The 23,808-nt window shown below is 28.8% G+C and overlaps 1 protein-coding gene across 2 annotated transcripts; it reads right to left on the reverse strand.

Annotated features, from left to right (window-relative positions):
* Positions 1-1,026: 1,026 nt before the first annotated feature.
* LOC118057967 (ABC transporter B family member 9) lies at positions 1,027-8,117 on the reverse strand. Of its 2 annotated transcripts, none has more exons than XM_035070702.2 (13): positions 7,968-8,117; positions 7,491-7,807; positions 6,546-6,600; positions 5,949-6,124; positions 5,496-5,717; positions 5,174-5,412; positions 4,546-5,071; positions 4,086-4,359; positions 3,355-4,012; positions 3,013-3,241; positions 2,659-2,925; positions 2,303-2,566; positions 1,027-2,150 (listed from the first exon to the last, which is right to left on the reverse strand). In XM_035070702.2, the coding sequence occupies exons 2-13, from the start codon at positions 7,746-7,748 to the stop codon at positions 1,506-1,508; spliced, it is 3,813 nt and encodes a 1,270-aa protein (XP_034926593.1). In that variant the 5' UTR covers positions 7,749-7,807; positions 7,968-8,117; the 3' UTR covers positions 1,027-1,505. The 2 variants fall into 2 exon arrangements, with proteins under 2 accessions (XP_034926593.1, XP_034926592.1); XM_035070701.2 differs by having other exon boundaries at positions 7,491-7,800; positions 7,968-8,107.
* Positions 8,118-23,808: the final 15,691 nt, after the last annotated feature.

Consider the following 23,808-nt stretch of genomic DNA (forward strand, 5'->3'; position numbering starts at 1 on the left):
AGATCTTCACTAAAATAAGCAACAATTAACTTAAATTTTCACTAAGAACAGAGCAGTGAATTAACCCGATGTAAATTTGACCTCTAGTGCTTGAATCAAGCTCGATCTATATATATGTTTCGGGGTTGTTGCAAAGGGTTGTTGTTGTTCTTCATTTCCTTTTGTTAAAGAGAAATGAATGACAATTGAATGTGTAGAGAGAGACGGAGCCATTAGTTTATTAGGTTATGCATCAGTAATGGTTTACTGTGGAGTTGTTGTGCGCAATTAGGGCTGATGGGAAGGGAAATGAATGCAAATGGAAGAACAAGAATGAGAAGGAGAAGAGCAAATGAGAACCGAACGAGAACAATGTGTGTTTTGGTAAATTAGCCAAATAATCATCTCTAGAAAGTTCAACCATAGGTTGAAACTTGTAAAAAAGCAGTATTTTACTGCTTCCAAAAAATTGTGGTCCTGCTGCATATAAATGGTGGGAACCTTTTATTTATTTATTTTTTAGCAATTTGTAATCAAACGGCTGTTTAGTGCATTTTTGAAGAAACGTGAACGCTAATACGTAGCCAAACGGAGTCTAAATGGGACGATTCCAACATGATAACTTTGATTTTAATATTTATAGATTCGTCTTAAATAAAAAAAGAAACTGTGGATTATTTTCACCTTTAATAAAAATGAGAAAAATAAATTTGGGTTAGAAAAGCTTTTTTTTTTTATTTTGAGTTTTTTTATTATATTGAAAGGTGTTTTGGAGTTGTACTTGGGTTAATGAGCTTTCTAGTATAGTTTTTAGGTTGTTTTAGATGAAAATAGATGAAAATTAAGTTCTTAGATCTAAATACACTAGAACTTGATTTTCAACTATCTCCCATCGCTAGAGTTTACACAAGATAATATAGATTGTCCGCCTAGATATATTACGTATCGTTTCCTAAATTTAAGAAGCACAAAGGTATGCTTGCTTTGTATAAAAAAAAATCATGTTACCCGTGAAAACCAATACATATTTTCTCATCATTTGAATTCTAAAAACAAAAAATTATTTTGATTTATGCGTAGCATCCCCAAAAGGATATACAAGGTGTAAAACAATATGAATGCCCTACACACTTTATGAAAAAAATAGTTATACGATGCATACAAGCTAAAAACAAGTACTCAGTATGATATTTGCTTTCCCAGACCTTGCTGAGCCAGAAGAATTGCAAAGTTCTGGACATAAGCTATCCGAATCACATGAAATCACCAGCTAAAACATTCTTGCAACTTTGAAGATTCAAATTATTTTTGTAAATCCGAGACGCAGAAGATTGACAGCTTTCCATCGAGAAAAGGATACAATTTAATGTATCATTGAGTTTCACTCAGCCCTGTGTTCTCATATCCATAAAACTAATACTATTATATATATGTATGAGTGTTTCAAAATCTTCAATAGCAACTCTCACCTGCAGGTGCAAATGCAGCAGCAGCGGCAGCGGCAGATGAAACTTTTCCATTTGTCCTCATGTTGCACTCATATGAAGGGCGACCAAGGATGCATAAGCCCCGTCAGTGATCTTCATGAGCACATCATGCTTTCCCTTCTCAGCAATCACACCATTCTTCACTACAGCAATGACATCAGCACCTTTAATTGTGGCGAGGCGATGAGCAACAACAACTGTTGTTCTGTTCACCATAACTCTATCTAATGCTTCTTGTACTACACGCTCTGACTCTGCATCCAGCGCGCTCGTTGCCTCGTCGAGTAAGAGAATTTTTGGATTCTTTAGGATTGCCCTGGCGATGGCTATTCTCTGCTTCTGTCCTCCCGACAGTTGAATCCCTCGTTCGCCTACTTTGGTGTCGTAGCCTTGTGGCAGTGTGCTAATGAAGTTGTGCGCATTTGATGCTCTTGTAGCTTCGATGATCTCTTCCTCCGTAATCTCTCCATGCTTTCCATAAGCTATGTTCGAGCGGATAGTTTCGTTGAACAGTATTGGTTCTTGGCTGACCAAACCCATCTGTTGTCTCAGCCAGTTTAGTTTGAACTTCTTGATCTCCACACTGTCCAGATATACATGACCGGAATCAGGATCATAAAACCTCTCTATGAGGCTGACAACTGTTGACTTCCCGCTACCACTCTCCCCAACTAGAGCAACAGTCTGCAGATAGAATTTCAAGGTGAGTAATTGAAGAGCTTGCAGAAGAACAATGTTGAGCTAGTCAGTTTTCTCTTTGGATTATAATGAAGCAGATGCTCGCATTTATAGCAACTCTTAAAAAGAAGTTTCAAGATTACAGTAATGATGAATACCTTTCCAGAGGGAATACTAAGGGACATGTCTCTGAAGATTTGAACGTGCGGTCTCATCGGGTATTTAAAGCTAACATGTTCAATCTCAATATCACCATTAACATGTGGTAGAGTGAGCCCTTCATCGCTACTCGAGTCGATTTTAGGCTTTCTATCAAGAATTGCAAATATTGAAGCTGCTGAATCTTTGGCCTTGGCAGTGTCTGGAGCCAGGCCACTAGATTGGGAAACCCCCAGTGCTCCAATAGTCAACGCGAAGAAAACCTGCAGAAAATGAGCTCAGAACCTGATAAAATCAACTTTGAATCACATGAAAATAATAATATTAATAATAATAAAAAAAGAAGTCTCTGTACCCTGAAAACATCTCCAAATGTTGTTTTCCCATTTTGGACAAAGATAGCTCCAATATAGAAACAAAATGCATTGGTGCAATAGAGTATAAAGAATGATAGGCCATAACCAATGCCACTGACAAACCCAAGTCGAACACCTTGCTTCGTGGGACCTTCACATTTCTTTTGATACAACTCCATTACCTTCTTCTCAGCACAAAAAGAAGCAACAGTTCTAATGCTGCCAACCGCATCATTAGCCACTTGACTAGCTTGTTCATACATCATCTGCAAAAAAAAAAAAGAAAAAAAATCATCACTAGTGTACCTAACACAAATTCCTTGAGAGAACAATAGCCACTGAATAACACTAACCTTTGAATCTGCACTGAATCCCTTCATAAACTTTGCTTGCATGTACCCTTGGATAAATAGCAAGGGAGATATAGCAATAATTATCAAGGTCAAAATCCAGTTGGCTGAAAATGCTATAACAAGAGCTGACAAGATTGTTGATATATTTTGGACAATTAAGGACAGGGAATCGCCAACAAGCCTCCTAACTGTAGAAGCATCCGTTGACAACCTTGCACCAATTGCACCACTGAAAAAGGCGAAAGCATTCATATTTACGAGTAATAATATCGTTTCTTAATTTCTTTATAAATTTCTAAAGCTGTAACATGAATTTGGAGCATAAGAATGTCCTCAACACACCTTGTATTTGTAGGGTCATCAAACCAGCTAATCTCTTGGTGCACTACCTTTTCAAATGTTTTGGAACGAATTCGTTCAATCAACTTACCACCAGCAATTCCAAAGAGGTAATATTGCAGTGGAAGGGCTGCAAAGGTAACAAAACCCAATCCCAAATACAGCAGTGCCCAGAACTTGGAATCTTTTCGAATCTCCTTTGGAGTTTCATAGAACATGTTAATGGCTTTTGATAGTAAAAGGCCAAACACTGGGAAAATCACACCATGTATAGCTGCAGCAACGGTGCCCATAAATAAAACAGGAAGCTCGGGCTTGTTGAGGTAGGCAAGTCGTTTAATAGAAACTTCTTTAGGTTTTACATTTCTTTCATTGTTCTGTTCGAATTCATCATCATGAACACTGGTAGGACCAGGCATGCCAAAGCCAACAGTGTTGAGTGTGAAGGAGCGCCGACTTCCTGATGAAACTCTACTTATGGATCCCTGAACAGAATGTTTCAGGCTCCTAGGACTGGAAATGGACCTGTCTCTGTCCAAACTTGATCTCGACATATCTGCATCAATGTCCTGAGATTCTTCAGAATCCATAGCTCCTCCTTGGAGGCGAATTAACTGGGAGTAAGCCCCGTCCGGATCTTTTGTCAGCTCCTCGTGACTTCCTTTAATATTGTTTGAAATTAGATTGGGGAACAATATAGAAATTTATAGATGAAGCAGCAAGTCTAGCAATACCTTTCTCTACAATTTTTCCCAAATGAACCACAGCAATCATGTCCGCATTCCTGATAGTTGTCAAACGATGTGCAACAACCAAAGTTGTTCGGTTGCACATAATTTTCTCCAACGCATCTTGGACAATGCGTTCAGACTCCGCATCAAGTGCACTTGTTGCTTCATCAAGAAGAAGAATCTTTGGATTCTTCAATATGGCCCTTGCAATTGCAATTCTTTGCTTTTGGCCACCAGACAACTGAGTACCATGCTCACCAACCATGGTGTCAAGTCCCTGCGAAACACAAATGAACCCATCCTACTTACTTGTTTGAAGCATAAAGATAGAACAACATAAATAGAAAATGAACTTGGTTGCTTATGATGGGAATTATAGTGGTCAAAATTCATTGTAAACATTGCTCTTACGACTAAAAACAAATACTAGAGATCATGCATTCCTTAAAAGAAAGTGGTTTACCTCAGGCATTTTGTCAATGAATTTTGCAGCGTTGGCTAGTTGGATTGCTGTTCTAATCTCCTGATCAGTTGCATTTTCTTTCCCATAAGCTATATTTTCCTTTATGCTGGTTGCAAATAAAATAGGTTCCTGGCTAACTAGTCCAATCTTCTCCCTTATCCAGCTAAGCTTCAGCTTCTTTAAGTCAACACCATCGATAAGTACTTCACCTGAATCAGGATCATAAAATCTCTCAACAAGGCTAATAACAGTTGACTTGCCACTTCCACTTTGCCCGACCAAAGCTGTAGTTGTGCCACTTGGAACTTGCAGTGAAAATCCAGAGAAGATTTGAACCTCAGGCCTAGCTGGGTATCTGAAATACACATCTCTGAGTTCAATTTCTCCATCCAGATCTTCCACTACCATCCCACTAGTGTCATAGGGATCGATTTTTGGCTTCCGTTTAATGGTCTCAAACATCTTATATGCCGCAGCTTGCCCTGATGCAAAAGCATTCAAACATGGAGAAGTCTGACCCAATGACCTAGACCAAGGGACCACAAAACACTTGAGGGTGTGGATTCTAACAGATTATATTACTAGATAGCATATCAAGGGTAATATCAGTGTTGAAACAAGTACTTACATTCCTCCAGTCATAATTGATATAATTACAGTCATAACTTGTCCACCGTTATAACCTTTCTCGACGATCAATTTGGATCCATACCATATGGCAAGTGCATAAGTGCCAAATACAATGAACAACATTGTACCGAGACCCAAGCCTGAGGCCAACCCTTGTTGGGCGGCAGAGTTATACGCAATTTTCAGCTTACTGTTATATTTTTCAATTGCATGCTTCTCCCCCGTGAAAGATGCAACCTCGTAGAAGCACAAAATGGATAATTTAGGAAGCGATTCATGGAAATGTATGATATACTAAGTTACGGATATGTATGTCTTACTGTTCGTATGGCTCCAACTGTTTGCTCTACAATGTTTCCAGCCTCTGCATAAGCAACCTGTCCACGGCTTGACATTTTTGTCATTATCAAAGCCATGACTCCACCAGCAATTACAAGAGGAGGAATACTGGAAAGCAGAACTAATGCAAGAAGCCAGCCTTTTATGAAGCCAATCACAAAGCCACCGAAAAATGTTGCTAGTAGTTGTATAAACTTCCCGACCTGGCATGATGCATTTCTTAAGTACCAGCAGCAGCATATTCGAGCTCAAACAAAAAACATTCATGTTTGATAGGAGAGTCGATGAATGAGAGATAAAAACAACAACAACAATAAATAAATAAATCTTGAAAGCCTGACATACAGCCCTCAGACACGTAGATGTAGAAAGCTCGATTTATCATGGTTATAGTTCCTTGTGCTCTACTGCATAGAAGGAGAAAAGCACACTACCTTTTCACCCATGGCATCTTGAATGAGAATAGTGTCACCAGACATTCTTCCAATGACTTCACCAGTGGATGTTTCAGAGTCGAAGAAGCCAATGTCCTGTCTCAATATTGTTTTCAAGTACAGACTTCGAATGCGGGTAGACTGTCTTTCTCCAGTAACCATCCAACTGGACACCTCTGCAACACAGCAAGAGAATATCTAAAACTTAATTACCATGCCACATCTGAACTTCTGAAATTTCACCTGATCATATGCAATGCATGAAAATGCACACATTAAAGAAGGCCAACAACAATTACAAGCAAAATCAAGTAGTAGTTCAGAGTCGAGGGATTCTTCTTTATAGTAAGCTTTCAAATATGTAGAAACCATAAAAAAGAAAGAAAGAAAGAAAAAAATCCCCATTCCATCGTCAAAACACTAACCCCATTAATTCTTCTTAGATGATTGTATCGTAGTTTTACCTTGGAGCACTTGTTGAGCAGGCCTCATTAAGTGCAAGGATGATTTACACAATTCTTAAGCAAAATACTAAGATTGGATAATGCTGCTATATTTTAACAGAAGAGAATTAAGTCAAGGTAAATCAATCCTTACGTAAAAGAGAAGCGATGCCCGATCCAATTGCCAAGTACACAAAATTTAGTGCTACCTGAAGTGGAATTCAAACGAAGGTAAGTTTGTCTTCCCTCAAAAAGGAACTAAATTTCCAACAAAAAATATTCAGCAGTTGAAATGTAACAGCATTGATTAATACTGAACTCTTGTTCTCTCATAAGGGACAATATATTGTATTAATATAATGTATTACATAATTTATAAAAAAATGCTTCGAGTAGCATTATATACATACATACATATATATACTCAACTCCTGCTTAGTTAGAGTTGCTGAGTGTAAACACAACCAATGCATGGATATATAGGAAAGCTAATAAAGTTGAATTAGGATGGACCTGCACCTATCTGTATAGCCTCCAAAAACTGGAATTTTGATTTTTTAGCTACATTAAATCCATGGAGACCACTCTGGTTATTAAGTTATAGGTGGTTCCGAAATCCATGACAACATTGATGCAATGCTATTGCCACATAAGAGGGAGAAAAACCGAAATCAAGTAAACATTACAGAATTTGGAAAGATTCTGTAATGGGTACTGGGTAAAATGTCAATGCATCTCTTCTCATTAGCTCTGATACGCTTAATTTCAAACACATTCATTACTCTTTGAATCTACTTTTAATCAAAGAAAGACTAATGGGGAACTTAAACGCTAAGCAAACATCCTTTTCCCACCAAATTATCATCTACAAAAGCAGCAAAAGAAAAGGAAAATAACAAGTGCAAAATAAGATCGTCAAATGTCATTAATTCATGAGAATAGAATAAAACTAAAACAAAGATTGAAAGAACTAAAATAAAGCAAGATTGATAAAACAACCACTTTTTTTTAATTATTCTATAAATCAAGATCCAAAAAATAGGATTGATAAGGAGAGAAAAAGAGGAACATTAATTGAAAGAATCTATAATGAAATTACCTTGGAAACTTCCTTAACAATGTTGGAACGATCACTGGAGCCGAAGGAGTTTATAAGCTGGCCAAAAATGAGTGTCATCAGAGGCTGGGCAAGGCCATTAGCAATGGCACTTAACGTGCCAACGATCATCAAAACCACGTCAAGCCTATCTGCAAACGTGAACAGCTTGTGGAATGCAACCTTCTGGTCTTCTCCATTCGTGGTTTTCTGGCCATTAGCAATACTGTTTGTTGATGCACCTTCTGTATCTTCCCTCATGATCTCCTTTATTTTTTCAAAGAATCAATCCCCCCTCCCGGTTTGATCGATCCTGGGCTCTAACAAAAACACATTACCAAAAAGAAAAAAAAAACATACCAAGCTATGCGAACAGCTGACTACATAAATATACGTCTAAATTCTTGGTGGCATCAAGAAAGTTTATTTTTTTGTAATTTACTTTCAAAAGATTAATAAAACATAGAACAACATACGTACCAGGGAGAAGAGAAAGAGTGATGGAGAGATTAGAGGAGAGGAGTTGGCTTAAGAAATCAGGAATGGCAAATAAAAGAGAGCGTTATGGAGACGTATAAATAGGATGCAGAAACTGTAGCAGCATACCAAGCAAGTTTTGTTTGCTGTACAGCCTGTTTAAACCTTCTCGATTAAATTCAATTCAAATATCTTCTATATTTAAACTGATTTTTAGGGTTGATAATCGAATATTTTAATATCTGAAAATAGTATGAAAATCAATTAAATTTAAATTCAACATTATAATTAAATTAATTATAAATATATTAAGGAAGGTCATATTCATTACAAGAAGCAGATATTTATTTTTATATATATTTCGTGAGCATTTAAGAATTATCACTTGTAGAAATCATAATATAGAAAAATAAAATGAAATTAAAATCAAGTATAGAAGAAATCTTTACGCAACTAATAACTAAAAGATAGGGAGAGAAGTCCGACTTCTAGAATGTATGTTTTAGTAAAAGTCCATCTCGTCCTCAACAAGACCGAAAAAGACAATCTTTGACTTTCTATTTTAACACGTATATAAAATACCCCTGCTCTTTTCTCGGGTGTTTGACTGTTTTTCAGCTGAGTTTTGTAAAGAAAAATATTTATTATTTTTAAATTGTTTTTATATGTTAATGTTAAAAATAAATTTTAAAAAATAAAAAATAAAATATTATTTTATTTTAAATAAAAAATATTTGAAAAAACAAGTTACGTAAAGAAACCCTCACAATTCCTTTATAAGAAGTGTTAATGCTGATGGTGTGATTAGTTGGGTCATAAAAAAGGGGTATCTTTGAACATACTTTTCTCATCTAATCTATTTTTTATTTAAATCAACACCATTTCAATTGCAAAAAATAATAATAAAAAAAACACAAAATCTTTGCATCTCTTGTTTTTTTTTAAAATATTAATAATGTGATTTTTTAAATTTTATTATAATTTTTTTAATAATCCTATAAATATTTAATAGAATTGAATGAGCATGTATAAAATAAATTTGAGCTAAGAAGAAAATAACTGAAATTGTGATAAGTTTAAAATCTTGGTTTTTGAATATATTAACGATTTATATTATACATCTTTTACCAGGATCATAATTAATTAATATTATTCATGTTTTAATATGATGAAAATAGTAGAGATTAGTAATGATAATTAATAAAATGCGAAGACAATAATGACCCTCGTTTTCTTGATATTTTTAGGTATCTTACATGAAGAAATTAAAAAGAGTAAAGAGTTATACCACAAAAAACTAAAACAATATATGTAGTTTTACTGTTTTTTAAAACAATTGTTCATGTTTCATAATAACATTATGATAATTTTAATTGCTATTATATTAAAAAAAAACATGTAAAAATAATAAATTGATCTCACGAAGTTGCGAGGAGCTCTTTGAAAGTGTCATTAAACCTATTTTAGTTGGTCTACTTTAAAATCTCCGGACTTGACTAATTGCCTAACTTGGAGATCAAATTAAATTATATGGAGGTTGATATGATATGATCTAATCGAATAAGCATGTTAAAAGACGACATGGGCAAGAATTAAAAATTTATATGACCATAAAAATAGTCTAAAGATGATGTAATATTTTTTTAATATCCAAATGATGATATGGTGGATCCATCAGGATCAACTTAGGTTAACTCATCAAATCATTAACTAGGTCATGTATGCGATTAGATTTAATAATTTTATCATCTAGAAATATTTTTTGTTTAATTATATGATAATAAAATAGATACTTGCATGAAAGCAACCATTTAAATTTAAAGAAAAAATAATAATGATCGGTTACACAAGAATAAAGCCTTTTAATATCATAAAAAAAAAAAAAAAAAAAAAAAACTTCACTACTTTTATCCTGTAAAAATAGATACTTGCACGAAAGGAATCATTTGAATTAAAAAAAAAAAGAAGAAAAACAATAATGATGGGTTGCACAAAATAAATGCTTCTAATATTATAAAAAGACTTCTCTACTTTTATCCTATAACAAAGTAAAAATTAAATAATAAATTAACAATAAACTAAAAAGATAAGAAAGTTTTACTATATCTCTTCTCATAAAGCATTATTTATTTGAATAGTACTTTGCTTTTTTTTTTCTTTAATTTTTTTAAATTAATTTTTTTCCTTTTAATATTAATTTTTTTTATTAAGTTATTATATGCTCATGACATAGATTACAGGCTTGGCGGGTTATGTTTTTTTCTTTATAATTAACTTTTTTTTTTAATTCATCATTTAATATTGGATTAATTAAAAATCAGACTTCATGATTTTTTTGTTTTTTTTTTCTATTATGTTATCTTTTTTTAATTATTTTTTTAATTTTATTATTTAATATCGGATCAGTTATAAAATGACCTTCATAATAATTTTATTTGTTTTCTATGAGGATATCTTGGTCTCACAATCAAGGTCACGGGTTTTGACATTTTAATCCCGGTTAAATCAAGTTCTTTTTTGTTTTCTTTCTAAAATGTTATCTCGGTCTCATGACCTGAGTTACGGGTCCTTCAAAATTGATTTTTTTTATTGGATTGTCCTCGTCTTATCACTTAGGTTATGGGTTTGGTGGGTTAATCCAATTGACTCAATTATTTTACTTTTTTATTGAATTTTTTTTTTAATTTTATCATTTAATATCGTGTTTGATTGAGAATCAGACTTCATGATTTATTTCAGTTTTTTTTATTAGGTTATCTTGACCGTATGATCTAATAATAATACTTAACAAGTTAACTTGAATTAACTTGAATCATTTTTTTTCTCATTTTTTTAATTAGAATTTAACTTCACCGTCCAACATTGGCTCCAATAAGGGTAATTGAAAATTGAGCTTTATAATTTATTTTGATTTGCTCTCTATAGAGTTATCTCAATCTCATTATCAAAGTTGTGGATTTAGCAAGTTAACCCGAGTTAAATCAGATTATTTTTTAATTTCATTTCTATGAGGTTATCTCAGTTTAATAATCAAGGTAATGAGTTTGGTTGATTGACTCGAGTTGTTATTTATGTTCTTTTGTTTATTGATTTATTTTTTAGTCATTTTTTCTTATTCACATCCTTCAATATGGGGTTGATTGGGGATTGAAATTAATATTTTGTTTTTATTTTCTTTCCATGAGATATTTCGGTCTTATGACTCGAGTCGCGGGTTTGATATGTTAACTCAAATTATTTTTTTTATCCTTTTTAATTTTTTTTTTTTAATATCATCATTTAACATTGAGTCGATTAAGAATTAGGCTTCATAATTTATTTTGATATGCTTTTTATGGAGTTATTATAGTCGCATAACTTGAGTTGTAGATTTAACATGTTAATCCGGGTTGACCGAAGTCAATCCATATATATATATATATATATATATATATATATATATATATATATTCTTGAAGTTTTTTTAGTCAAACTATGTTTTTACTGGTATTATGGATTGTTTTTAGACTCACAAAGTCAATCTGATTGTATCGGGTTAGCCCTCATACAATTAAATTTTCCATTAGAAAAAAAATACAAAATATCTAAATAACTTTTTTATATTCAAGAAAAATTTGATTTGACCCACAGTGTAGTGCAGGTCGCAGGTCAATGATTTAGTTAATATCTAAAATATATTCTCAATTAATTTTTAAGTATTTAATTAAATAATATGCTAATATATTTTAAATTCATTAATTTTAAAGAAATTATATTTAAATTAAAGGAAAAACAAAAAAAAAAGGCAAAAAAGGTCGGATGTGTGTCTCTAGATGGCCCATTACGTCTAATCTATCGCATTAAAAAAAAGTCAGGCAAGTAAGCCGGCAAGGCTAAGCTTGCATCTTTCTAAAAAGTAAAAACCCGAATGTGAAATTTGGTTCCCAATAAAACTAAATTTAATTTTTATAAAATTGAGTATCAAACAGAAATGCACTGTTAAATGAAAAGAAAAAGTTAGATGCGAAAAAGAAAAGGCCAAAAGTTAAAAAAGAAAATAAGGAAAAACACTGCAGCAGTGAACAGTAATATATTTTCCTATGCCGTATTTCGTAATTGTAATGTAATTACGAAATACGTGGAAGGAAGCTGCATCGGCTTCCTTAATGCAAAATCCATTTTCTCCAAAACCCTTCATTCTGGCGCCACTTTCATCCAGCTCAGGCGGTCTGCAAAAGTTGAAGCTGACTCCTCGAAGAAGAAAACACTTGAACAGATATAGATATATAATTTTTTTTAAAAAAATTTAGTTTTATTTTTTAATATTTAATTTATTAAAATTGAGTTTCATAATTTTAATTTTTTTATATTAGATTATCCTAATATCATGATTAAAGTCGTGAATTTGGTGAATTAACCTAGTTATTTTTGATTTTTTTTTAATCTTTTTTTAATCAAGATTTTTTCATATTTCATCCTTCAACAATTGAATAAGAATAAGTTTTATAATTTATTTTGGTTTGTTTTTTTTTATAAATTTATTTCAATTTTATAACCTGGTTGCTGATTTGATGGGTTAATTTCCGGTTAACTCGTTTTTTTTTTTTATCTTTTTTTAATTTTGTTCCTTCAACATTGAATTGATTAGGAATTAAGGCTTTATAATTTATTCTGGTTTCCTTTCTATGAGGTTATCATGATCTAATAACTTAGGTCACAAATTTGGTCAATTAATCCGAATATACTTTTTTTTTTTCTAATATTTTTTATTTAAATTTTTAAAATTTTATCATTCAATATTGATTTGAGAATTAAAATTCATAATTTTATTTGATTTATTTTTTGTAAGTTTATCCAAGTCTCATAACCAAATTGCAAATTTGACAGATTATCCCATGTATACTTGGATTAATTCAATATGTTATTTTTTTAATATTAAAAAAAAATAGTATCTTGAATTTATTTAGTTAAACTATGTTTTTATTGGTCAACAATATTGTATTTGAATCTATAAAATCGATCAAGTTACATCAAATCGATTCCTTATAATTTAAAATTTTAATTAGGCTAGAAAATATGTTAATAATATTTGAATATTTTTTTATATATTTTAAAAAATAATCTAACCCACGGAAAAAAAAAAATCTAACCAACCCCTTTGATATATATATATATATAATAAAACTCCACTTGGCAGCATAGCATTAAAAGTGCCATCAACTTGGCAAAGGAAAACAAAAGCTTTTTCCACTTTATGATTTTGACTCACCTCCTCCAAAATCGAAATTCGGCAATCACTTTTGACATAATAATAATAATTTATTTCAAAAGTCCTGGTCCAATTAATTCTAAATACAGAGTAGCTTTTTTCTACCACAATTATTTATTAGTAAGAACTAAGATTAAAAATAAAACATAACATAACGGTGAATTTTCAATAGTGGAAATCACTATTCATATACTAACAATATACTATTCACTACAATAATAAAATTATTATCTTACCCCTTGACATGAAAAACTAATTGCATTTGAATTGTGGATAAAATTGTCTTCTTTTCTTTTTAAATGCACAATAAAATTATTAATTTACCCTTGAAAGCATAAAATTTTAAATTACCATATAAGGCTTTTTTTGCCTTTTCCATATTTTTTAGCAAAGTAAAATAATTTAATTACTCTTAAAAACAAAAAATTTTAAGCTTCCATTCAAGGGTTTTTTAATTTTTTTCAACCTAGATTTTTTTATATTATCAAGTTGGTCAAGGGTAATTTTGTCTTTTAAGCTTACGCGTGCGACACCTTTCAATAACAAAAAAAAAATACCCTTTCATCATGTTGATGGTAGTTACAAGGGCTGATTCTCACCAACAAGGCTTTCTTTTTTTTTTCTTTTCTATCTCATATCCTAGAAAATTGCACAGGCCATTTAAAATTTTAGAGTTATCCTCTTAGTTGTAGATATTTCAAATCTGGTCCTTAATCTTTTAATTTTCAAGTTTTGTTACTGGCTCTTTTGTAAAAAATTTATTTGTTTTTAATTTCACACTTCAATTCCAATTTGTGATATATATTTTTTTATTTGGTCCTCATTCTTTTGATTTTTTTATTATTTTTTTAAATTAATTTTTCTTTTCAAATTCATCATTCAATCAAAAATTCATAGTCATCCTCCAATTTATTTTTTATTTCAATTTTAATCTTCATTCTTTTAATTGCTATTTTTTTTTTTTTTTTGGATCCTTTTATGTAATTGAATTCTTTTTACCAATTTTATCCCTTAGCATTTGATTGGTTAGAGTTTATGCTTTGTGTTTTTTTTAATGTATGGGGTTTCTAGTCTACTAATCTGGGTTATTGGTTTGAAAAGTTAACTCGAGTTGACATATATTTTTTTTGTTTTTTCTACTTATTTTCTTTTCTAGTTTCATTGTTCAACATTATTATTATTTTTTTTAAATGGGCTTTGTGTTTTTTTTTTTAATTTTTTTTCTATCAAGTTATTTCGATCTTATGGCTTGAACTATGAGATTGGTAGGCTAACCGTATTGGCTCACCTCTTATTATCTATGTTACATATTTGTCATGCTATCTCGGGTTGACTTGAGCTGATTTTTTATCATCTTTTTATCCAATTTCATCATTTCATATTTAATTAATTTAAAATTTAATTAAGTTGTTCCTTTATGGAAAAATGTTTTTTTTTTCTAAGTTATCGTAATCATTTTTTTAAAAAAAGTTGATCTATGTACCCTTATTGTCTTTTTTATCATCAAATCAAAATCAAAATCAAACCAAAATATTTGATCCACTAAAGTTTATAACAATTGTTATTTTTTTTTTATAAAAAAAATATATTTACTTATTTTTTAAAGAAAAAACATATGTGGCCTCGCGTAGCATATCACAAGTAACATCTAGTGTTCGTTTGGTAACGTGACTGTGGATGAAGTTCACCTACAGCCACACTAATGACATTTGGTAACGTAGAAAAAACTGCTTCTAGCTAGTAGGACCAGCTATGTTACCGCATGTTTTGAAGAATCAACATTTTGCTACTTCTCATGGGGGACGAACCCCAACAGTGGAGCATGCCTCCACTATTACACTGTTCACTAAACTTAAATCAGATATATATATATATATATATATATATATATTTCAAAAAACCAGTGCCAGTGAATTAATTCACTTGCACTTTTCACGTGAAAAGTTTAGTTTTAGTTTTTTTTTTCCTCTGAAAAACCAGTGCAGTTAATTGATTTCATTTGCACTGTTCACGTGAATAATAATTTTTTTTAAAAAAAAAAATTAGTTTAAGGTGAATTAAATTTATTCGTATTGTAATCTCAATTTTATTCCTAATAATATTATACCTAATTTTATTGCACACTCAAAAAATCATGGAAACTATAGTTCTTGTCGAATGACTTTTGTACGTAATGAAATTGTAAATTTTTTTTTTAAATTGAGTTTTACTCAAAAAACTAATATTTAATATTATTTAATAACACTACATAAATTAGAAGGATATCGCATGATGACATAACATTTATGAAATTTGATCGCAATTCCAATTATGTTCTTGCCGGGTCCGACCCAGTTAAAAAAAAATCAATTTTTATTTTTTTTAATTGTGTTTTATTTGACAAATTAGAAGGAGATTGTTTGATGACGTAACAAAAAATTCAGTTTTTGTTGTTGCACGCTTAAAAAAATCCATGGAAAATATAGTCCTTGTTGGATAGATTTCATATGTGATGACATTGCATATATTGTTTAATGGAATAATAAAAAATATTTAATATCAATATTATTTATTTCATGATGTAATAATAGTAGTTAAATCTATAATATTTAATTAAAAATCATTAATATATATATATATATATATATATATTAATTATTTTATAACCTCAATTTGAAAAACATTTTTTTTAACCAAACATATTAAACTATTTTTTGTTCAACCTCAATTTCAACCATAGTTTTAACCAAAACATATATTTTTTTCAAACTAACTTCAACTAAAAATAATTTTTTTAAAACCACAACCACAACCACAACAACAACTTTAATACCAAACACACTCCAGGCTAACTTATGTTCCACACAATTAGCATTTCTGCTAATAATGGAAACTGTGACAGGCAAACGTGTAAGCATATTCTTAAAGGAATTAATATGCTTTATTTTTCTTTTTGATTGGTTGATTTTTAAATAATTTTGTATTGTTGCGTGCTTTTTCATGATGATATATTTGTGTCTTTAATATCTATTTTAATATTTTTTTAATAAGATTATGTTACATTGACCTATAATTGTTTTGGGAAAATTCTCAATTATATGTATATATCCAAATTTATTACCATTTTTTTTTAATCTTTTTTAGTAAGATAATATTATTTTGACATTATTATTATTATTTGAATTTATTATTTCTTATCCATTTTGGAATTCTTAATCATGTTTCTAATTGTTATATATAAATATTTTTGAAAACTTTAGATTATATGTTTTTATATATTTTAGCAGGTTAAATTGTTTTAATAATTATTATTTGATAGATCATTATATTTAAGTATTCCACGTGTATATATAAATAGAAGTTTACTAGCCATTTAACTCGTGCTTTGCTGCTGGTTATACATTTTTTTTCCAAAAAATACTGGGTATGCAAATTGCTTCAATGTGTTTTTTTACACAAAAAAATTTAAAATATAAATTGAGAAGTTTATGCAAGCATTTAATTAAATAAATCGATCACCATTTATGTAAATAAAAAATGTTGGTAACAATAACTAAGAAAAATTTGAAAAAATTAAGAAATGAATGCAAACCAAGATAATCAATCATATAAAATGAGACATTCATCCTATTGTGTTTAAGAAATTTATTTATTTAAATTAATAAAAGATAAATCTACATCCTAAAAAACTCAAGACTTAAAAGATAAATACAAATAAAATTGAATGAATAAACTCACGCTATAAAAAATATTACGTAAGGCTGAACACATCAACAGTATTATTTAAAAACGAGTATTTTTTATTTTAAACTTCATTTGCATAAAAAACTTTATATTCAAAAAATGCATCTGAAATTCATGATATAGGTCATGATACCAGGATAAATTTATAGAAAAAACTTGAAGATAATCATGAAATCAATATTAAAAAAAGTCTAATTCAGAAAGATAAGATCATACAAAGTCAAACCCCCAATAAATTAAATGTCAAAAGATGAAACTAAAAAAAAAAATCAATTACACAAGAAGATCTAAAAAGAATGAGGGTGAAAAAAAACATTAATTAGAGGGATACAAATTTTCAGTTGGAGAGTTAAATAGCTTTAATTAAAGAAAAAATAAATTAAAAGAATAAGAGTCAAATTGAAAAAAAATATAATAAGAAAAAGTTTGATTGAAGGTTGAAATTGAAAGCTAGAAAAACTTTAACAAAAATGCCAAGGAAATTTCTTTTTTTAAAAAGGAACGAAATGAAAAATAAAACATATGAGAAATTGCAATTAAAGAACTAAATTGAAAAAAAAAACTTATATAAAAGAAATAAGAATGAATAAGAAATTAAAATAATAAGGACTTGAAGTAAAAAAAAAAAAATGTATGAGAAATTATAATTGAAGAACTAAATTGAATAGAAAAAAATTTTTATAAATGAAAAAAAATGAAATAAGAAATTAAGAGAATGAAGATTGGAATTAAAATGTAAGAAACAAAGAGGACGATGATGAACATTACCTTTTGGAGAGAGAAAAGAAGGAGGGAAATCAAACGATCACTAATGACAATCTAACCACTATAACCTATGATGTGCCACTCCACATGAAAGAGGACCCAGTGGCGCATCTAGGGAGATGACGAAATGCTAATTTTGGCTACCTGGTGGTGTCACACGTGCTGCCTGAATGGCGCGGATGCTATCTACTCACTAGTATTTGTTGAACATGGGCCAACATTTTTCATTTAAATATTAAAAAATAATGTGAAAATAAATTCTCTATGACCCTGGCAATTACACAAAATACTCGTGTGAAAGACAAAAATAGTCTCAAATACAAAGCTTATTTTTTGTCTTTTTCAAGGTTAAAGATATATTTTCACTGAACATGAATATTTGAATACCAAAAAAATACCCTTATCTATTAGCCCCACAAATTTTTGACCCTAGGGGCAAATAAGTATTTTTATTGCTAAGAAACTTACAAAAAGTCAAGAAAACTATAGTCAATAATTCTAAGTTTTCTTGATTTTGAAGGTAAAAAAATACTTTTACTATGTTAAAAAAATTAAAAAGACTTAAAACACTTGAATAGAATCTTTTAATGACCAATGAGTCAATGACAACAACCAAAACACCCCACCCTCAAGGCTTTATCTTTTTTCATTCAAGAGCAACATGATAATTTCACTATAGCAATCCGCTATAAAATTGTGTCGTGAGCTATAGTTAAACTCCCATAAGTTTTAGAGGTTTTTGTTAATAATAGTTTTTTGGGGCTAATCTAAGGTTCTTTAACCTATTTATTTTTGTATTGAAAAGCTTATTTGAAAAAAATTGAAATTTTTTTTTTTTATTTAAAATTAATTTTTTTGAGTGTTTTTTCATATTGTTTTAATATGCTGGTATAAAAAATATATTTTTTTATATATATATATATATTATTTTAATATATTTTCAAATAAAAAATACTTTAAAAAATAATCATTACACTACAATATAAAATAAAATATGCTCTCAAATGCATGCATTCGTAAAAAGTACAATCTTTATTGTAGGGTGGATGATTAATTTGTCTGTACACTCATATTTAGTGCATAATAATAATAATAATAATAATAATAACCCAATTATATCTACCCTTAAAGCATACAGGAAGGTGAGCTGTCTAATAATAACTTTGTTAATTTATTGAGAAATATATTATTTGATGACTTAAGGTATGAGAAAACTGGACGTAGTTGTTGAACATTTAAGTAGAAATTACGTCTACATTCCTTAAGGTCTAATGGTGGAAATTAATGGAAATAGGTACAGTTTCTTTTTTGCCATAAATTATCAGTTAAATGGTTGCTGCGAAGGTATTTTTTTTTCTTTTTTATGTTTTTAAAAAATTTAATTTTTTTTAGTTTTTATTTTAAATTAATATTTTTTTCATGTGTTGATGTTAAAAATAATTTTTAAAAAAAATAAATAAAATTTTATTTTAATATATTTTTAAATAAAAAACACTTTAAAAAATTATTGTTATTATATTTCACCCCTGGAATGTTTGAATTGCTAAGCTTATAAAAATCATATAAAACATGTTTGGACCATTTATGTAGGAATGACGTCTACATTCCTTAAGGTCTACCGGTGGAAATTAATGGAAATAGGTGCAGTTTCTTTTTTGCCATAAATTATTAGTTAGATGGTTGTTATTATTTGTTTTTGTGTTTTAAAAATATTTTTGAAAATAATTAGTTTATTTTTTATTTTTTTACTTTAAATTAATATATTTTTTGGTATTTTTAGATTTTTTTTTGATGTGCTGATATCAAAAATAATTTTAAAAAATAATAAAAAATTTTATTTTGATGTATTTTCGAATAAAAAACACTTTAAAAAGTAATTATTACTACATTTCTAAACACCAAAAAATCTTTGAGTGTGTAACTTATAAAAAATCATATAAAACATGTTTGCGTGGTACCTTCTTATTAAATTTATCTTGTCTTGTTCTTCACTAAATAAGTGCTTATATATATATATATATATATATATATCACGTCCTTGGAAATATAGCCATTGAATTAGGTTTTGACAAAGTATAAGTATAGAATTATTTATTGAATATGCTAATTGATTTAAAATAAAACTGGCCAAATAGGGTAATTCATATTTAATGACCGTTTAAAATGTATCGTGATTATTTATAATTTTTTAAATATAAAAAAAATATATCTATCTATTTAATATATTGAGTAAGCCATGAATCGTATAAGAAACATTACATTTAAGTTACTTTTAACAAATAAAAACTGAATTTCATGTTATTGTCGACCAAGCCCTAAGACCCTACTGCTTTAAGAGAGAAAAGAAAAAATAAAAAAAAAGGAACCTTATAAAGCCCAATTAAGGCTTCTTATTAATCTTTGGAAAAAGAAGGTTAGAGGTTGGGAGAGAAAAACTGACATATAAATAGTGAGCCATTAAAGTGTAATCGTGAATCCACTGGAAGTATTTCCTCGCAACACGCGTCAGACATTTTTTGTTCTCTTCTTTGCAATTTAGCAAATAAAATAAATAAAACTAAAAAAATAAGAATTAAATTTAATAAATAATTTTTTTTAATAAAAAATAATAAAAAATAAATAATAATTATAAAAATAAAGACTAAAATTAATATAAAAATTAAATTTTAAAAATGAAATTAAAAAATAATTCAAAACAAAATATATACAACAATCAAAAGTTTGAGGATAAAATTTGATATAATCATCAAATAATATGATATTTTTAAATTTTTCACAACTTTCAGAAAGTGAAATTTGTAAGGAAAACACTTTCCTGAAAACCAAGCCAAATTTTCTTTTGACTAGAAAGTATTTTCCGTTTATCAACTTTTCTAATAACAAACAAACACAAGAAAGTTTGGAAAGTAATTTCTTCGAAAATATTTTCCAGAAAACAAACATGTAGCCTTTTATTTTTCAAATTTGAATTTCAATCCAACCAAGCCTAATTAAGGCCTAACTAAGAGGAGAGAAAAAAAAAAAAGAAAACGAATATAAGGGAAAGGAAAAGAGACAAATTGATCTAACTAGCATCAAATGTAGCCCAATCAAGCCCAACAAGGGAGAGAGAAAATATTATCACAACCTATGCTTGCATCAACCTAACTATCTACAATTTTTATACGAAATTCATTCGCTGTATATTTTGTGGGCCCAATAATTATTAATACATACCTTTTTTTTTCATAGCTGGTATAAAACCTACCTTTTCCAAAACTATATTTGAATGTTTGAGGCTCCACTTTTCACGAGATAATTTTATATGACCTAAGATATATAAATTTCTGAAGTTACTAACTAACAATACATAGATCATTATACAACACCACACATAACAATTACAACACACACACTCTTTATTTTCTTTATTAAACATTATTTTTCTATTATGATTTGCTAACTTAGAAATTAGAGGGTTTTTTATACTGATAAAAAACTTGTTTTGCATGTGTTCATAAGCAACAAACCCAACCCCAAAAAAAAGAGATCACAAGCATGGTACTTATTCCTTGCTTCACGCTGATAACAAGCATATATAGCTGGAAACCAGGAGGTTTTCCAATTTGATTGGAACTAAGAGGTTCACTTTGTGATCAGCATACACTGCATATCCGTGGAAATATGAAGTCCTAACCGACAGGAGGGATATGCTGCTGCTCGCCGTGAACTCAGCAATGGCTTTTCGATTTATTAATTTCTCTTCGTGTTTGACTTTTTATTCACCTAACGCAAGAAAAACAGAAAGAAAGAAGAAAAAGAACATTAAAAAAAAAAAAAAAAGGAAAGAAGGAAAATACTCGAGTCTTTTTCCAGGGTTTGAAGTGTTATAGAGGTGTTCAGTTGAAAAATACTTAAAATGATTAATGGCACCATGGAATGATATATATATTTTTCTCAATCATGAGAAAAAAAAAAAAAAACTTACAAATGTGTGATTGATATTGCAAAGATACTAAATTTGTGTTATTTAATTGCCAGATTGTAAAAGTGATTAATATTGCAAAAGTTTTGCCAGATTGTTCTTACCCCTTTTCCTTTTCCTTTTCTCTTTCAATCTTCTATTTCTCTTTCTCGTTTTCTCTTTCCATCTATGTTCTCCCTTATTAATTCCTGGAGCTTTTTTTATCGTCCTTTTTATACAGTTACACACAAATATATAAGAATACTAGACGTGTAGTGCAGGTCTTTGAATTTCTCATTTTTTTTTCTATGTTCATTTCGTCCCGTTTGTTTGGCTAGAAATTAGTTTTCTTTTAGAAAATGATTTTTTTTAAAAAGTAAATTCCTGAAAAATAAATTATTTTTCGATGTTTAGTGATGTCATGAAAAATAAGTTGGAAAACACTTTTCAGTATTTTGTTATGTCATAAAAAGTGAGCTGAAAAATAACTTATTAATATTTCTTTTCAAGTTTATTAAAATAATAAGGAATAAAACTTATAAATTAAAAAGTTGAACGAGAATGAAATTAAAAAAAAAATTAATTTCATAAATTATCTCAAATAAAATAAAAAATAATCAAAATAATGGAGATCAAATCTAATAGATAAACAAATTAAAAGATGGTGAAATTAAAATAATAATAATAATTACAATTTCATAAATTATTTCAAATAAAACAAGTAACAATAAAAAGAATGATGACCAAATTTGATAGATAAAAAATTTTAATTAAAAAAATAATAAGAGAAAAGCAAATAACAATCATAAAAATAAGGATCAAAGTTAATATAAAAATCAAATTAAATTAAATTCTAAGAGGTGAAATTAAAAAAAAAATAAAACAAAATATATAGCAATCAAAAGTTTGAGGACTAAATTTGTTATAATCAACAAATAATATGATATTTCTAAAATTTTCATAATTTTCTGGAAAGTGTTTTTCGTCCAAAATAAAAGGAAAACATTTTCCTGGAAATCAAAGCAAATTTTTCTTTAACTGGAAAATGTTTTTTATTGATCAATTTTTCTAATGACAATCAGACACAAGAAAGTTTGGAAAGTGGTTTTCAGGAAAACCACTTTCCGCTAAACAAATGAGGCTTTCATTTTTTTTTAGTTATATATATATATAGATATAGACACACACACACACACAAAAGAAATTTGAATTCATGGATTTTGTTTTTAATAAATGCATATTTTATGCATATACACATCATGCACAAATATATATAAAAAAAACATTTAAGTTATATTGAGATATTTTATACATTTTCAAAACAAATTAAATTTACACATTTTTTATGTTATTATTCATAACAAAAATGAAGGGAAAGCACATAAACTTTAAAGGGATAAACTAAAATTCATCCTAAATTCTTGAAATAAATTTTAGTGCTTCCTCAATTTAGCCATTAATTTCATAACATGTTGACACATACTTTTTTCTTTACTTGATTGGATTGACTGATAAGTATCATTTTCTATGTTTATGATTGATATTGTTGCGATTTTATTCTTGTTTGAGGGTAGAGATATGGGTGTAAAAAGCCACTCATACCAATTAACACAATTAAAAATACAGCCCACAAAATGTTTTTTAACTAATATTATTTTGATCCTTCAAAATTTTTTAAGATTTTAATTTTGTCCCTATATTTTTTCTTACGAATACTTTTTTACTTGAAAAATTATTGTCCTAGTCCTTTATAATAGATATAATTTATTTATTATATTAGAAAGCTTTAATAAGTTCCTAGACGTCAACTTTTTTTAAACTTGGTCAAAATTACTCAATAAATCCAAATTAATTTTTTTGTTTTCTATAATATCTTATATCTATTATAATGATTTATTTATTTATTTTCATAACTTGAACCTTAACAAATAGAAACAGAGAAAGAAAATTCTCATAATAGATATATGATATTATAAAAAATAATAATTTTATTGAAAAATAATATATCAAGAAAATAAAATAAAAATAAAAGAAAAAACACTTCAACAATCCAACAACAATAATTCAATCCTCATAAAACTAAATTTGATAATTTAACTTTTTCAATATAAAGTCAACCAATCAACAATCCTAAAACAACAAAATCAAAATAATATCAACGATAA

This window comes from Populus alba, chromosome 1 (assembly GCF_005239225.2).
Source record: "Populus alba chromosome 1, ASM523922v2, whole genome shotgun sequence".
Lineage (NCBI taxonomy): Eukaryota > Viridiplantae > Streptophyta > Magnoliopsida > Malpighiales > Salicaceae > Populus > Populus alba.

Excerpts from the sequence above, each read along its gene's own strand:
- LOC118057967 (XM_035070702.2), bottom strand. The coding sequence starts at position 7,748 with ATGAGGGAAGATACAGAAGGTGCATCAACAAACAGTATTGCTAATGGC. Across the intron at positions 4,360-4,545 it reads TCATTGACAAAATGCCTGAG|GGACTTGACACCATGGTTGG; the intron begins GTAAACCACTTT and ends TGTGTTTCGCAG. Across the intron at positions 3,242-3,354 it reads GATGACCCTACAAATACAAG|TGGTGCAATTGGTGCAAGGT; the intron begins GTGTGTTGAGGA and ends CGCCTTTTTCAG.